At 56.2% G+C, this 12,412-nt stretch overlaps 1 protein-coding gene across 2 annotated transcripts; it reads left to right on the top strand.

The window, feature by feature from the left end:
• The first annotated feature begins 439 nt into the window (after positions 1–439).
• GMEB1 (glucocorticoid modulatory element binding protein 1) lies at positions 440–11,542 on the top strand. 2 transcript variants are annotated; one of them, XM_051807168.1, is made up of 11 exons: positions 440–547; positions 1,843–2,004; positions 2,858–2,940; positions 3,868–3,992; positions 4,816–4,919; positions 5,343–5,497; positions 6,576–6,704; positions 7,361–7,498; positions 8,563–8,685; positions 9,316–10,010; positions 10,304–11,542. In XM_051807168.1, exons 2-11 carry the CDS (start codon positions 1,877–1,879, stop codon positions 10,418–10,420), a joined length of 1,797 nt encoding a protein of 598 aa, XP_051663128.1. In that variant the 5' UTR covers positions 440–547; positions 1,843–1,876; the 3' UTR covers positions 10,421–11,542. The 2 variants fall into 2 exon arrangements, with proteins under 2 accessions (XP_051663128.1, XP_051663130.1); XM_051807170.1 differs by having other exon boundaries at positions 9,316–10,442.
• Positions 11,543–12,412: the final 870 nt, after the last annotated feature.

Genomic DNA, 12,412 nt, shown 5'->3' with positions numbered 1-12,412 from the left:
TTTCCGCTTCTCGCGCGGCCATTGGCTGCTGCCGCGCTTCTGCAATATTATTGGTCTGTCTTGCTGTCAGTCAGCCGGGACCGCCACGCCCGCCACGCTGCACCCGCCTCCTTCGCACCCATTGGCTGTCGCTGCCCGCCCTCGCATCGCTATTGGTTCATCTCGCTGTCAATCAAGCGACGCCTCGCTGTTAGGGGAGCGGGGGGTCTGGCGGCGTGGGGGTCTCAGGGGTCGCAGTGTGGAGATGCCCGGTACCGCGTTCCACTTCTCGCAGCTTGGATGGCCGCGAGAGGGCGAGCACACCCCGCCGTGACCGCCCCGCTCCCCCTCATCTCGTGTCCCGGCGTGGCGGGGGCGATACCCCCGGCGGCCACCAGGCGGCAGCGCCGCGGGCCCCTTAAGGCAGGCGGCGGCCGGAAGTGCTGGCGGCCGAGGCCGCGGCGGGCGCTGCGCATGCGCGGGCGCTGCCCGGCCCGTTCCCCCCCGCTCCCCCCCCCTCCCCGTTCCCCCCGTTCCTCAGCCCCCGGTTCTCGGCCGCTCGCCGACGGTAAGGCCCGGGAGGAGCCGGGAGGGGCCGTGCGGGCGCGACGGGGCGGGGCTGGGCTGGGCGCGAGGGGGCCCGGCCCCCGCCGTGAGGGGAGGGAGGGGTCGCTGCCGTACGTGCCGCCGCCGCCGCCGTGAGGGCGGACGTCGCGCGCCGCGGGGGGGCGGGCGGGGGGGGGGCAGCGCCGTGAGGGGGGGGGGTGGAGGGAGGAGAGGGGGGGGCGAGACCACGCCCCCTCCCCCGGGCAGGCCACGCCCCTCGGGCGCCGCGCGCCGCCGGGGGGACCTGACCCCCCCCCCGACCCCCGAACCGCCGCTCGGGGACCCCCCCCGGGGGGAGATGGGGGGGGACCCCCCCCACCCCAGCCCTCACCAGCGCTGGGGGCGACCCCCGCCCGGGGCTGACCGTGTGCTGGCGGCCCCCCCCCGTGCCGGACATCCTGGGGAAGCCGCAGCCCCACCGCCCCTCCGGGGGTACCGGGCGGTCCTGGGAGGTTCCGGGGGGCCTGGGTGCCCCCCGGAGCTGGGGGAGGCGCAGGGATCCCCGGGGAGCCCATGGCTGGAGCGTGGCCCCTGTGGTGGTGAGTCCCCAGGCTTGGGACATCGAGACCCCCGTCACCCGCCGGGATGTCCCGACCTGAGATCTCTGAGGTTTAGATGGGATACTGGGAAGGAATTGTTCCCTGGGAGGGTGGGGAGGCCCTGGCACAGGTTGCCCAGAGAAACTGTGGCTGCCCCTGGATCCCTGGAAGTGTCCAAGGCGAGGTTGGATGGGGCTTGGAGAAACCTGGGCTAGTGGAAGGTGTCCCTGCCCATGGCAGGGGGTGGGACTGGGCGATCTTTAACATCCCTTCCGACCCAAACCATTCCATGGTTCTGACAGTCTGTCTTTCCCTGAAGCTTTTACACCCCAAAGGGGTGATCCTGGCCCCACAGCAGTCACAAAACCACCTCTGTGCCTCCCGCACAGCCACAGGAACATCCCCTGGGAGTGCAGCTGCTCTGTGACCCCCCTCCCTGCCAGGTTCTCCTGCAGCACCACAGTTTCTCCTGGGAAGGATCATCCCCAGGCATGTTCCTGGTAGCAAAGGATCAGAGCATCCCAGAGGTGGATCAGAGCATCCCAGGGGCTGGCTTGGAAACTCAAGCTCTTGCCAAAACCCACCATGTGGGTTTGCTTCCCTGGCCTCGGGGGTGCAGGGCCAGGGAGAGCCACCAGCTCGGGAAGTCAGGAGTGGGATGGCACTGGGGGGGGGAAATCTGCCTGTGGGATCTGTTCCCAGCTCTCGTGATCCACAGGGAGGAGGAAAACCTCGCCGTGTTCATGTGAGAGATGGCGAATGCCGAGGTGAGCGTCCCTGTGGGTGATGTGGTGGTTGTACCAAGTGACGGGAATGAAGGGGAGAACCCGGAGGATACCAAAACCCAGGTGATCCTGCAGCTCCAGCCGGTGCAGCAAGGGTGAGTTGGGTGGCACTGGTGTGACTGGGAGGTGTGGGGTGTGATGGGGGTGGGGGGATCTGTGGGTTTCCCTGGCGTGGGGACGGAGCATCACAGTGTTTTCCAGGGCTGTGTCGGGTTTGTGCCACACAGGGGAGAGGGAAAAATACAACAGGAAAAAGCTTGTGTGTGTGACTGTCATGGGGCCTCCAAGGGCTGAAAGTGTTCTGAGGGATCCTGCCTGGATCGTGGCAGTGGTGCTGTCCCTCTGCAGCCCCGGGGTGGATTTTGGCCACGCTGCAGCTGCTGCACCTGGTGGTCTGTGTGTCTAGACTACCTGTGCCTCTGTGCCAGCTTTCCCCTAAAATAATCCTTGAATACAGTGAAGCTGGGATGTGGAGGGAATTTTGTGGCACCCTTGGTGCTTCATTTTCACTCTGGATCAATCAGGATGTGAAAAAACTGGCGCCAGGTAGATAATATTCACAGAGCAGGGTGGCTGTGGGCCTGGCAGTGACTCCCCTGTGTGGTCAGCCTGTGCTGCAGTGGCACACAGGGCTGGAAGGGACATCCTGGGACACTGTTCTCCTCTTCCTGTTGTTGTGGGTGACAGAGAGCAGAGGAGAAGGCACAGGGAAGACTGCAGAGCTGCCTTGGTGGTGCTGGCAGCATGGAGGGTGGGCTGACAGCACTGGGAACGCCTCTGCATGTGTCAGTCCTTGGGATTATTAGTGCCAAAAAACACTGCACCAGACAAAATCCACGTCCTTCAAAGACAGGCAGAAGGAGGGAGCCGAAATTTTAACCCTGTGCTGTGCATCCTGGTTTCCCATGATTTCCATGGTTTGTTTATGGATGGCCACTCTCACCACAGGATTTACCAGGAGGGCTCCGAGGCCAGTGCTGCCGTGGTGGCCGTGGAAACCCACACCATCCACAAGCTGGAAGAAGGGATTGGTGAGTTCCCCCTCAGCATGGACAGATCCCCTCCTGTGCAGGGCTGGTGTCTCCAGTCCGCTGGGCTTCCTTCTGGCTCTGCCCCTGCAGATGCTGATTCCCAGGCATGGATGTGGGTGCAGGGGCTGGGCATACTCTGGAATAAGAGTCTGCTGTTACTGCTTGGTCCCAAAGTCCTGGAAGTGAGATCCTGGCTCTCCTGCAGTGAATGGTAAGGGCTCCCATGGGGTCCAGGGGAGCCGGGATGTCACCCTAGTCGTGGTGTGCAGGCACTGGCAGCAGGAAGGATGGTGGTGAGGAATGATGGTGCCTGGAGCCCCAGGCTCTGGTCGCTGGGTCTTTGCTGAAGCAATAGCCTGGTGGTTTGGGTTGGATGCTCAGAAGAGCCAAGTGCTCCCTGCCATTCCCTGAGCAGTGTGTGGGAAAGGCTCCTGTCGCTGGGTGCTGTCACTAGATCTTGACTAGAGTTCTGCTTCCTGTGTGGGTGTGGGTCTTTTGGCAGTAGTAGCAGAAACTCTATGTGTGAAGTGAATATATTATCAGTAAATATCTGATATTGCTGCTAAAGAGGTACCAGAGCTCCAAGAATGTGAGAGAGATCTGTGCTTCAAATTTTAAGCCATTTTGTTGCCACAAAGATTGTTCTCATTGACACCTCCCCCTTACAGATGTGTTGGATTTCTGGTCTCATGTTCTCCTGATAGCTGAGCTTAATTTTGGGCATCATTATACCAAAAAGCAGATGCCAGTTGCTTTTGGAGTTAGTGCGTGGAGAAGACTAAGAGAGGACTGATCCTGAACTGGGATCAGCCCTTTTTTTTGCTTTCCCAAGTGCAGATCTCACAGCCTGTGAGCTCCTATCTCCTACCTTGTGGGATTCAAGCCTCTTGGGTGGGAAGTTCTCATTTTGAGCCATTCCTCCCTCAGACCCCAGCACCCTGGAAACGAGCGAGGAGATCGAGATCGCCTACCCCATCACCTGCGGGGAGAGCAAGGCCATCCTGCTCTGGAAGAAGTTTGTCTGTCCAGGAATCAATGTCAAGTGTGTGAAGGTAAGGGGAAAACTCCCCGTGGATTTCTTCTCTGCTTGACCTCCACAGGACTTCCTTACTTCTTGTGTTTCATCCTAACCTTGTCCTGGAACTGGGTGGCTTTGCCTTTGGATTGCTGGTGCTTGAGTTGTTTTTAGATGGGAAGAAGCACGGGAAGAGGAGAGGAGGATATCACACATCTTAGATTTCACAGCCATATTGGCCCTTGAGGAGGGATTGAAGGCAGGCAGGGGATGTGTGCTGAGATTCAGAGGAGCTTTGTTTCCTTCCCTCTTTCCCTCGGAGTCCTGGTACTCCACTCCTGTCACTTCCTTGGGGAGCAGGTTGCACTGGGAAGAGAAATCTTGCTGTTACCTTTTCCCACTTGAGAGCGTGGCAGTGTGACAGCAAATATGAGTCTGAGCCCCATGTACTGCTCCCCCTCAGTGGGAATTACCTGAGTCACTGGAGCAGGACAGAATGAATGCCTGAGGGAACACCTGTGTCAGCTGGAAGCTCCTGGGCTATTTGATGTAACAGGAGCTCCTGCAAGGATCTCCAAGGTGACATGTTCACAGGAGATGATTTGGTTCATACAGAGCCTTCAGGGCTGTTCTTGGTTAGACTGTGTGGTTTGAATGCTGATGGTGGCAGGCCATCCCTGCAGACATCCATCCTCGAGCTGTAGGAACTGCTGTGCCCAGGGGATCAAAGCTGGGAGGGATCTGAGAAGCAGCTCCTCTCTCTGAGTGGAAGTGGGGCTGCAGACTGGCTGTGTTGGATGTCCCAGTCTTCCCAAATGACGTTTCCCTGTTTGCTGAGCCTTTGTTTGTCTCGTTGTCAGTTCAATGACCAGCTGATCAGCCCGAAGCATTTTGTTCACCTGGCTGGGAAATCCACCCTGAAGGACTGGAAAAGGGCCATTCGCCTCGGAGGGATCATGCTGAGGTATCTGACCCTGTCCAGCCTCTGGGCTTCACCCCTGCAGCTGCAGGACCCCGAGCAGGCATTTTGTCTGCTTTGAAGTCCCCAGGAGGTCTCTTGGAGCCTCACAGTACCTGGCCAGCACCCTGCAGAGATCCTGGCCCTGTGGTGTGATCCAGGATCCCTCATCCTGGAAGAAGTGGCCTCACTGGGGGTCCTGGTTCTTGGTGGGGTGGAACAGGACTGGAGCCCTGCACGTGAAGCTGGGGGATGGCTTGTGTTTGCCATTTGCAAGCCTTGCAGGACGTTTTTTGTGCACGGAGTGGCCCTGAGGTCTCCCTTTCTGTGTCCTTCCCATGGCTGTAGCATTCCCATGTGGAACACACCCGTTTTGTCTCCAGGCTGAGCCTTGAGCTGAGCCTGGTTCTCTCCCCACTCCCTGCACAGGAAGATGATGGATTCGGGGCAGATTGACTTCTACCAGCACGACAAAGTTTGCACCAACACGTGTCGGAGCACCAAGTTTGATCTCCTGATCAGCAGCGCCCGAGCGCCGGTGCCGGGGCAGCAGAGCGTGGTGCAGACCCCGACCTCAGCTGATGGTAGGAAACCAGCTACCAGTGCCATAGGAATTCCTTCTCATGCTCCTCTCCCTCCCACCTTCTCCCCGGGCACAGCAGGGTGGTCCCACTGTTTTGAAGGAGACTGCTCTGGTTTTTGGGAAGGAAAGTGTGTCTTGTGTCTGCTCAGAGAGGTCTCGGCAGCATTTGTCAGGGAGCTCTGCTGTGCAGGACTGGGAGGGACTGTAAGCAGCTGGCATCAAGCAGATGCTTTCCAGAGGCAGCCTTGGGAGCCAGGAGAGGGATTGAGAGCCTTGAAGGGATCCCTATTCTGGGATCACCTGAGAGAGCTCGCACAGCGTTTTCCCATGTATTTCCCATTTGGGAATCTGTTACAAAGGCAAAAGCTGGGCTCATTCTGACAATGAATTTAGGGGTGCTGAGCTCCTCCAGAACATCCATGAATGGGGTGTGATGGCTGGACATGATTTGATTGTCATTCCAACTGCAAATGCTCAGTGATCCCATGCTGAGGTTAAGTCTATTCCCAGTTTTATGGCATTGCTCAGTTGGGTGGGTTACATTTCTCTGAGTCCATGTGTGAGTGGGATGGAAGAGTTGTCCATAGGCTAAGGAGAATCTTCTGGAAAGTACCATGGCCATGTGGTAAAACCTTACAGTGGCTGCACATTGGCTTAGTCCCAAATTTGATCAAGATTGAGTCAGATCCATTTCCCTTCTATAAACCAGCTTGGACCCCCACTCCATCATTTCCTGAGGGATTAGGGTGCCTCTGGGGTGCAGGGGTCCCTGTGGATGATACAAGGTGAGAAGGTTGCCTGAGCCTTATTTGTTCCCTTCTTTATTCTGATCCCTTTCTGCTCTGTTGGTGTGAGGACCCCACTCTGCTTTCTGGAGGGCACATCGTTTTCCCTCCAGAACTCCCAGAGCCTTTCGCTGCCACAGCTCCAACAAGAAGCATTTGGTTGAAAGAAGCCAAGCACAAACTTGACCTGAGAGTGAAGGAGAGCTTTGGGAGGGGTGAGGGGGTGGGAATCAAAGCAGGGGTCCAAGGCTGGCACTCCAGCTCCAGAGGGAGCTGACAGGGGCTCTCTGGCAGGGAGCATCACCCAGATCGCGCTGTCGGAGGAGAGCATGGAGGAGGGCATCGAGTGGAACTCGGCTCTCACAGCTGCTGTCACCATGGCCACTGAGGAGGGCATCAAAAAGGACACTGATGAGATCTCAGGTAAGCCCAGGCTGCTTGCTGGGTGTTTTCTTCCCCTCTCCTCCCCTTGTTATATGTTGGAAATCCTGAAAATAAGGAGAGTTTGAGCAGTGAGCTGTCCCCCAGCCCCTTGGCTATCCCAGCTTTTCCCAGACATCCAGGCTTCCTGCCAAACAGAACTCCTCACCACTGCAGGACTTCAGCCCTGGCCTCGTGGCTGATGGATGATCCCCCAGTTCAGATGTTACTAGTTACAGTGAGGGGCTTTTCTTAATTTATTCTAAGGATGTAAAACATGTCTGGCAGCCTGGAGCATGTTCCCTGTCAGCTCTCTGGGCTGTCTCTCTGGCTTGCATTCCCTCTTAGGATCAGTACAGAAGTTTAGCCAGAACTTCCTCAAGATTTTAAGCTCTGCATCTTGCAAAGATGTGAAATGAACATTTTTCACATCTTTGCCTTGGAAGTCACGGAGCTGCTTGAAAACCTGCTCTAATTTGCTGCCTGTTTTGCTTGCTTTGGGGTTGGTTGTTTCTTTTTCACATGTCCTGTCTACCCCAGTGGCCAAACTGGAAGTCACCTTGTAAAGTTACACTTGCCTGAAAGGTTTAAGGTGGCCCTGTGGGGAAAATGCCAGTTGCTTGGACATGTTGACTTCTTTTTCCCCTTTTTTGTGCCAGAGGACACGCTGATGTTCTGGAAGGGAATAGCTGATGTGGGGCTGATGGAAGAGGTGGTATGCAACATCCAGAAGGAGATAGAAGAAGTCCTAAGAGGGGTGCAGCAGAGGTTGGGGCAGTCTCCCTTCCAGATGACAGGTAGGTTGTGAGGAAGGAGCCTCCAAAGGGCAGCTGCAGGCAAAAAAACCTGGCAAGTGTCCATCCCACCACGTAAAGCTGGTGAGTCAGGATTGGGAACGAGTTCCCACTCATTAGCTGAGCTGTGGGAGCATAGCCTGGATGTGTTCTCAGCCTGCCCAGCTGTGAAGTGCCTTTGCTTCAAGGCACTAGGACACACCATTCCACCCTGTTCCCTGAGCAGAGTGACCCTGGCAGCTTGTTGGGACTTTGAGATGACTGTCCACAGCTCCCAGCCCTCATGGAAGCTCTTCCAGAGTCACTTCTTGGAGCAGAGTTATTCAAACACTTCTCTGTGACAGTACAGGCTTAAAAGGGTCCTGCCCCCTCACTTCTCGTTCAGCTTTCAGTGGTGCCAGAAAATGTGGTTTTGGGGCTGAACCAGACGAGGGGGACGATCTGGGTTAAAAATAACTCCTCTCCCCTTTTTTAGGGTTATTTTTAGCTTGGATCCGTTCCCTAATTCAGTTGGGCACATGCCCCTGTGAGCACCTCTTGTTGATGCTCTTCCTGAGAGAACATCCATGGAGCCACAAACTTCATTTTACCCAGGATATTTTATTTTTTTTCCCCTTAATTTTCTAATTTAACTTCGGGCTAGCGGATCTTTGTGTCTGGTAGGTGGCAGCTTTTGGGAGCTGTGAGTGATTGAAGTCAGTGGATTATAACAGACATTTTGCAAAGCTTTCAGTGGAGCTTGGCATGTTAATGACACTGTCAGCAGCATGGGGTGATGGTTTGTAGGTGGAGAGCTCGTTTGTATCTCTGTGATTGCAAATTATGCTTTCATTTGCAGCAGTTTGGAGCTGCTTGAGTGACACAGCTCTGTTCCTCTTGCTTTATCATGTGAATGGGATTATTTAGTCCTGGGATGTCAGAAGGATGAGGGAGCTGGGTCTGCCTTTGTCAGCCAGCCCTTGTGAAAGAACAGAGTTTTACAGAAAGCAGCGGAAAATTTTTGCTGTAATAGGAGCATCTTTTGAGTACCTGAGTCCTGCATGGGACTGAGCACCCTTTCCTTGCAGATGCTGCTGTCCTGAACAACGTTGCCCACACATTTGGTCTAATGGACACAGTCAAGAAGGTTCTGGACAACAGGAAAAACCAGACAGAGCAAGGAGAGGAGCAGTTTCTTTACACACTAGCAGGTAAAGTGCCTAATAAAGGTTCACATCCTGCTGCTGCTCTTGGGAACAAATGTGATTTTCCTTCCACACAACCTCAATGCAACTCCCTCCTCATTGTGTCCTATAGGATTTGTCCTTACCCCTGTCCTAGTCCCCTACTGCCCTGGATAAATGAGGTCACTGTGCTGCTTCTGGCTCCCAGTGTTCCCACCAACAAGGGAGGAAGGATGGGGGTGAGGGAGATGTTTCACTGCCCCCAGGTCCTGCTCCTGTGCCCAGTGCTGGTGCTTGGCTCTGGGAATGTGACTCAGCCAAGCTCAGGAAGCAATTCCAACTGTCCAGGGGGGTTTGTCCACTCTCCCTTATAGGTGGGTTTAGCTTGGGGAGCAGAAATGCCCATCTTCTTACCATTAGGAGTAGCCAACAGGGATGGAACATTACCTGTGCCTTATCCAGGTGCTGACTGCTGGAACACTGACCTGTGTGGGTGGCAAGAGAACCTGACCTTTTCTTTGAGTGTAGTTTGATCCCAAGGGAGATGCCAAGACCACGCTGGCTGGGTGGTTGGGTGTCCCCTGTCACAACCCTGGGGGGTGATGGAGCCCCAGGAGCTCCCGGTGTCCCCAGCCTGACGTGCCCTTCCCTTCACAGACCTGGAGCGGCAGCTGGAAGAGCAGAAGAAACTCGCCCGGTACCAGAAGGCCAAGTCCCAGACCATCCAGAACGTGGTGCTGATGCCCGTGAGCGCTCCCAAGCCCCCCAAGAGACCCCGCCTGCAGCGCCCGGCCTCCGCCACCGTGCTGAGCCCCTCCACCCCCCTGCAGCAGCCCCAGTTCACCGTCATCTCCCCCATCACCATCGCGCCCGTCGGGCAGCAGTTCTCCGTGGGCAACATCCCCGTGGCCACCATCAGCCAGGGCTCCAGCCCCGTGACTGTGCACACGCTGCCCTCCGGCTCCCAGCTCTTCCGATACGCCACCGTGGTGTCCTCCTCCTCCTCCTCCTCCTCCTCCTCCAAGACCAGCTCCTCGGACACGGTGACCCTGCACCCGTCCTCCAGCCTGGCGCTGCTGAGCTCGGCGGCCATGCAGGACAGCGGGGCCCTGGCCAACGTGGCGGCTGTGGTCAACCCCGTGGAGCTGGTGGCCATGGAGTCGGGCATCACCTCCACCATCCAGGCCGTGGAGGGCACCTCGGACGACGGGCAGACCATCATAGAGATCGACCCGGCGCCGGATCCCGAGGCGGACGCGGACGAGCCCGAGGGCAAAGCTGTGATCCTGGAAACGGAGCTGAGGACTGAGGAGAAAGTGGTGGGAGGAGACGTGGAGGACCACCAGCACCAGGTCCATAACGTGGAGATTGTGGTCTTGGAGGACTAGTGGGGAAGGCAAAGCATCAGTTTGGGGAAGAGTTGGGAATTTATCTTATTTCAGGCTTCTTTTTTTTTTTTTTTGTTAAGCATCTTTTCCGGCCACCCCATTTGTTTCCATGGATATTTTCATTGTCCTGTATATAATATATATATATATATATATAATTTTGTTTTTTAAAACAAAAAAAAAATCTGGAGAAACACGTGAGACCTGGAAAAGGCTCCGTCTCCGTGGAGCACTGAACAATCCCCCCCTGTTTGCAGGGTCAAGGAGAGACTGGATCTCTGCTGGACAACCCAACTGGGAGGAACCAGCCACACACTTGGTGCTTCTGCTCCGGGGCTGCCCTGGCCCCAGAGGCTTTATCTGAGAGACAATAACCAGTGGCTGGAGCGTGGATGTGGCTGTGGGAAGGGGTGACGGATTTGGGGTGGAACAGGTACCTCATTTGTATTTTTATTTTCCCCAGGGAAGGGAGTTCTGTCGGACTCTTTGCTGTCACCTCAATTGGGATTTTTTTTATTGTTATTCTTGCTTTGGAGAGCCTGACAGTCCATGAATTTGCTGTCCATGTTCTCCTCCTCCTCTTCCTCCACACAGATTGTTTTTGTATCTCTATTTTTTTGTATTTGTTTACTCTCTCCCTTCCCGCTGCCCAGATAGCCCAGCTGCAAAGCCCTGGGGCCTCCTCTCCGGGTTCCCTGTATCCCAATCCCACTTCTTCCCGTGGCACTTTCCCCCCCATCCCTTTCCCTGCCTGGCCAGGCTCGGTGCTGCCGCTTGGAGACTCCGAGATCACTTTCAGCCTTTCACAGAAAGGCAAAAAAATACCAACTCAAGCTCAAACCCAGACCCTCCCCTTGGCTGCTCAGCGCCACAGGGACCTTTTTGGGGTGTACAAAGCATGTTGTGCTGTTGCTTTCCGGGAGAGCTGGATCCTGGATTGGGACAGCTTCTGTTTACACTGTGTGCTGAGGCTGCTCCGTGCTTGTTGCTACTCGTTTTGGTGGTTTTATTTTTGTATTATTATTATTATTATTATTATTATTATTATTTCTTCTTTCTTCCTATAATCTCTTGGCAGGATTAGAACTGGCACGTTGCTGAAATAATGTGCACCCCACTGTTTTCCCTCTTTATTTTTCAGTGGGAAGATGGAAATGGGGAAGCGCCGGGTGCCTTTAGAGCTGCGGAGGTTTGGGAGGGGCTGGGAGGGGGGAGCTGCTTGGCTGGAAATATTAAGCAAAACAACAGGCAAAGATAAAAAGAAACACACCTGGGGAGGGCGGGGGGAGGGCAGGAAGATGTGTTTGGCTATTTTTTTGCATTAAAAGGAAAAATGGAACTAAGCTCCCATGGTTTATTCGTGGAGAGGTGGAAGGCAGCGACTCCGTCACCTCCAGGATGGGATGGGCAAGGATCCCTCTGCCTCCCTTTGGGAGTGGTGGTTGCAGTTGCTCTGACCCTGGACTCTGGGAAGTGTTTCCTGGCTTGGGTTGGAGGTGGGAAGAGCAGTGGGAGCCAGATCCCATGTTCAGCCCGGAGGAGGGAAGGCACCAGGGAGACCTTGGGGCCTCTTCCAGTGCCTAAAGGGGCTCCAGGAGAGCTGGAGATGGACTTGGGACAAGGGTGGAGGGACAGGACAAGGGGGAACGGCTTCCCACTGCCAGAGGGCAGGGTTAGATGGGATATTGGGAAGGAATTGTTTCCTATGAAGGTGGTGAGGCCCTGGCACAGGTTTCCCAGAGAAGCTGTGGCTGCCCCTGTATCCCTGGAAGTGTCCAAGGCCAGGTTGGAGGGGGCTTGGAGCAACCTGGGATGGTGGAAGGTGTCCCCCTGCCCATGGCAGGGGGTAGAACGAGATGCGCTTTAAGGTCCCTTCCAATCCCAACCCTCCTGTGATTCCATGGTTTTAGATCAAGGATCCATTTCCTTCCACATCCAGCCACCTTCCCTTCCCTCCCCTCTGGCTCGCTTCATGCAGCCTTGACCTGAGAGGGACGGGGATCTTTTGGGGACCCCATTCCGCGATCCAGGCTCACAGCATGAGCCGTGCCCGTCCTTTCCCGGGAAAGGGGCAGGACCTGGGTGGGAGACGGGAGAGGCGACAGACCAACAGCCAGCGAGCCCCTTGACCCGGCTGGGGGTCCCGGAGGGCTGGGTCCTCCACGCCTTGTAGAGCTGGGGACAGCGGGGAGCTAAAATCAGGTCGTGCTGAATCCGCCGCCGTGCCCCGAATTCGCCGCGTTTCGCCCCAAAGCCGGCGCGGGGCCGCCTGGCCCTTTAAGAGCAGTTCCCGCTCCCGGCCGAGCGGGGGCGCTGCCGCTCTCCCCTCCCCGCGGTCCTCCTCCGTCCCGGCATGCCCCGCGCCC

The sequence above is a fragment of the Manacus candei genome, unplaced genomic scaffold (genome assembly GCF_025592945.1).
Source record: "Manacus candei isolate 608988 ecotype Guabito, Panama unplaced genomic scaffold, ASM2559294v1 h1tg000070l, whole genome shotgun sequence".
Lineage (NCBI taxonomy): Eukaryota > Metazoa > Chordata > Aves > Passeriformes > Pipridae > Manacus > Manacus candei.
Note: the sequence above shows the minus strand (reverse complement) of the source record. Positions and strands in the feature narration are given on the sequence as shown.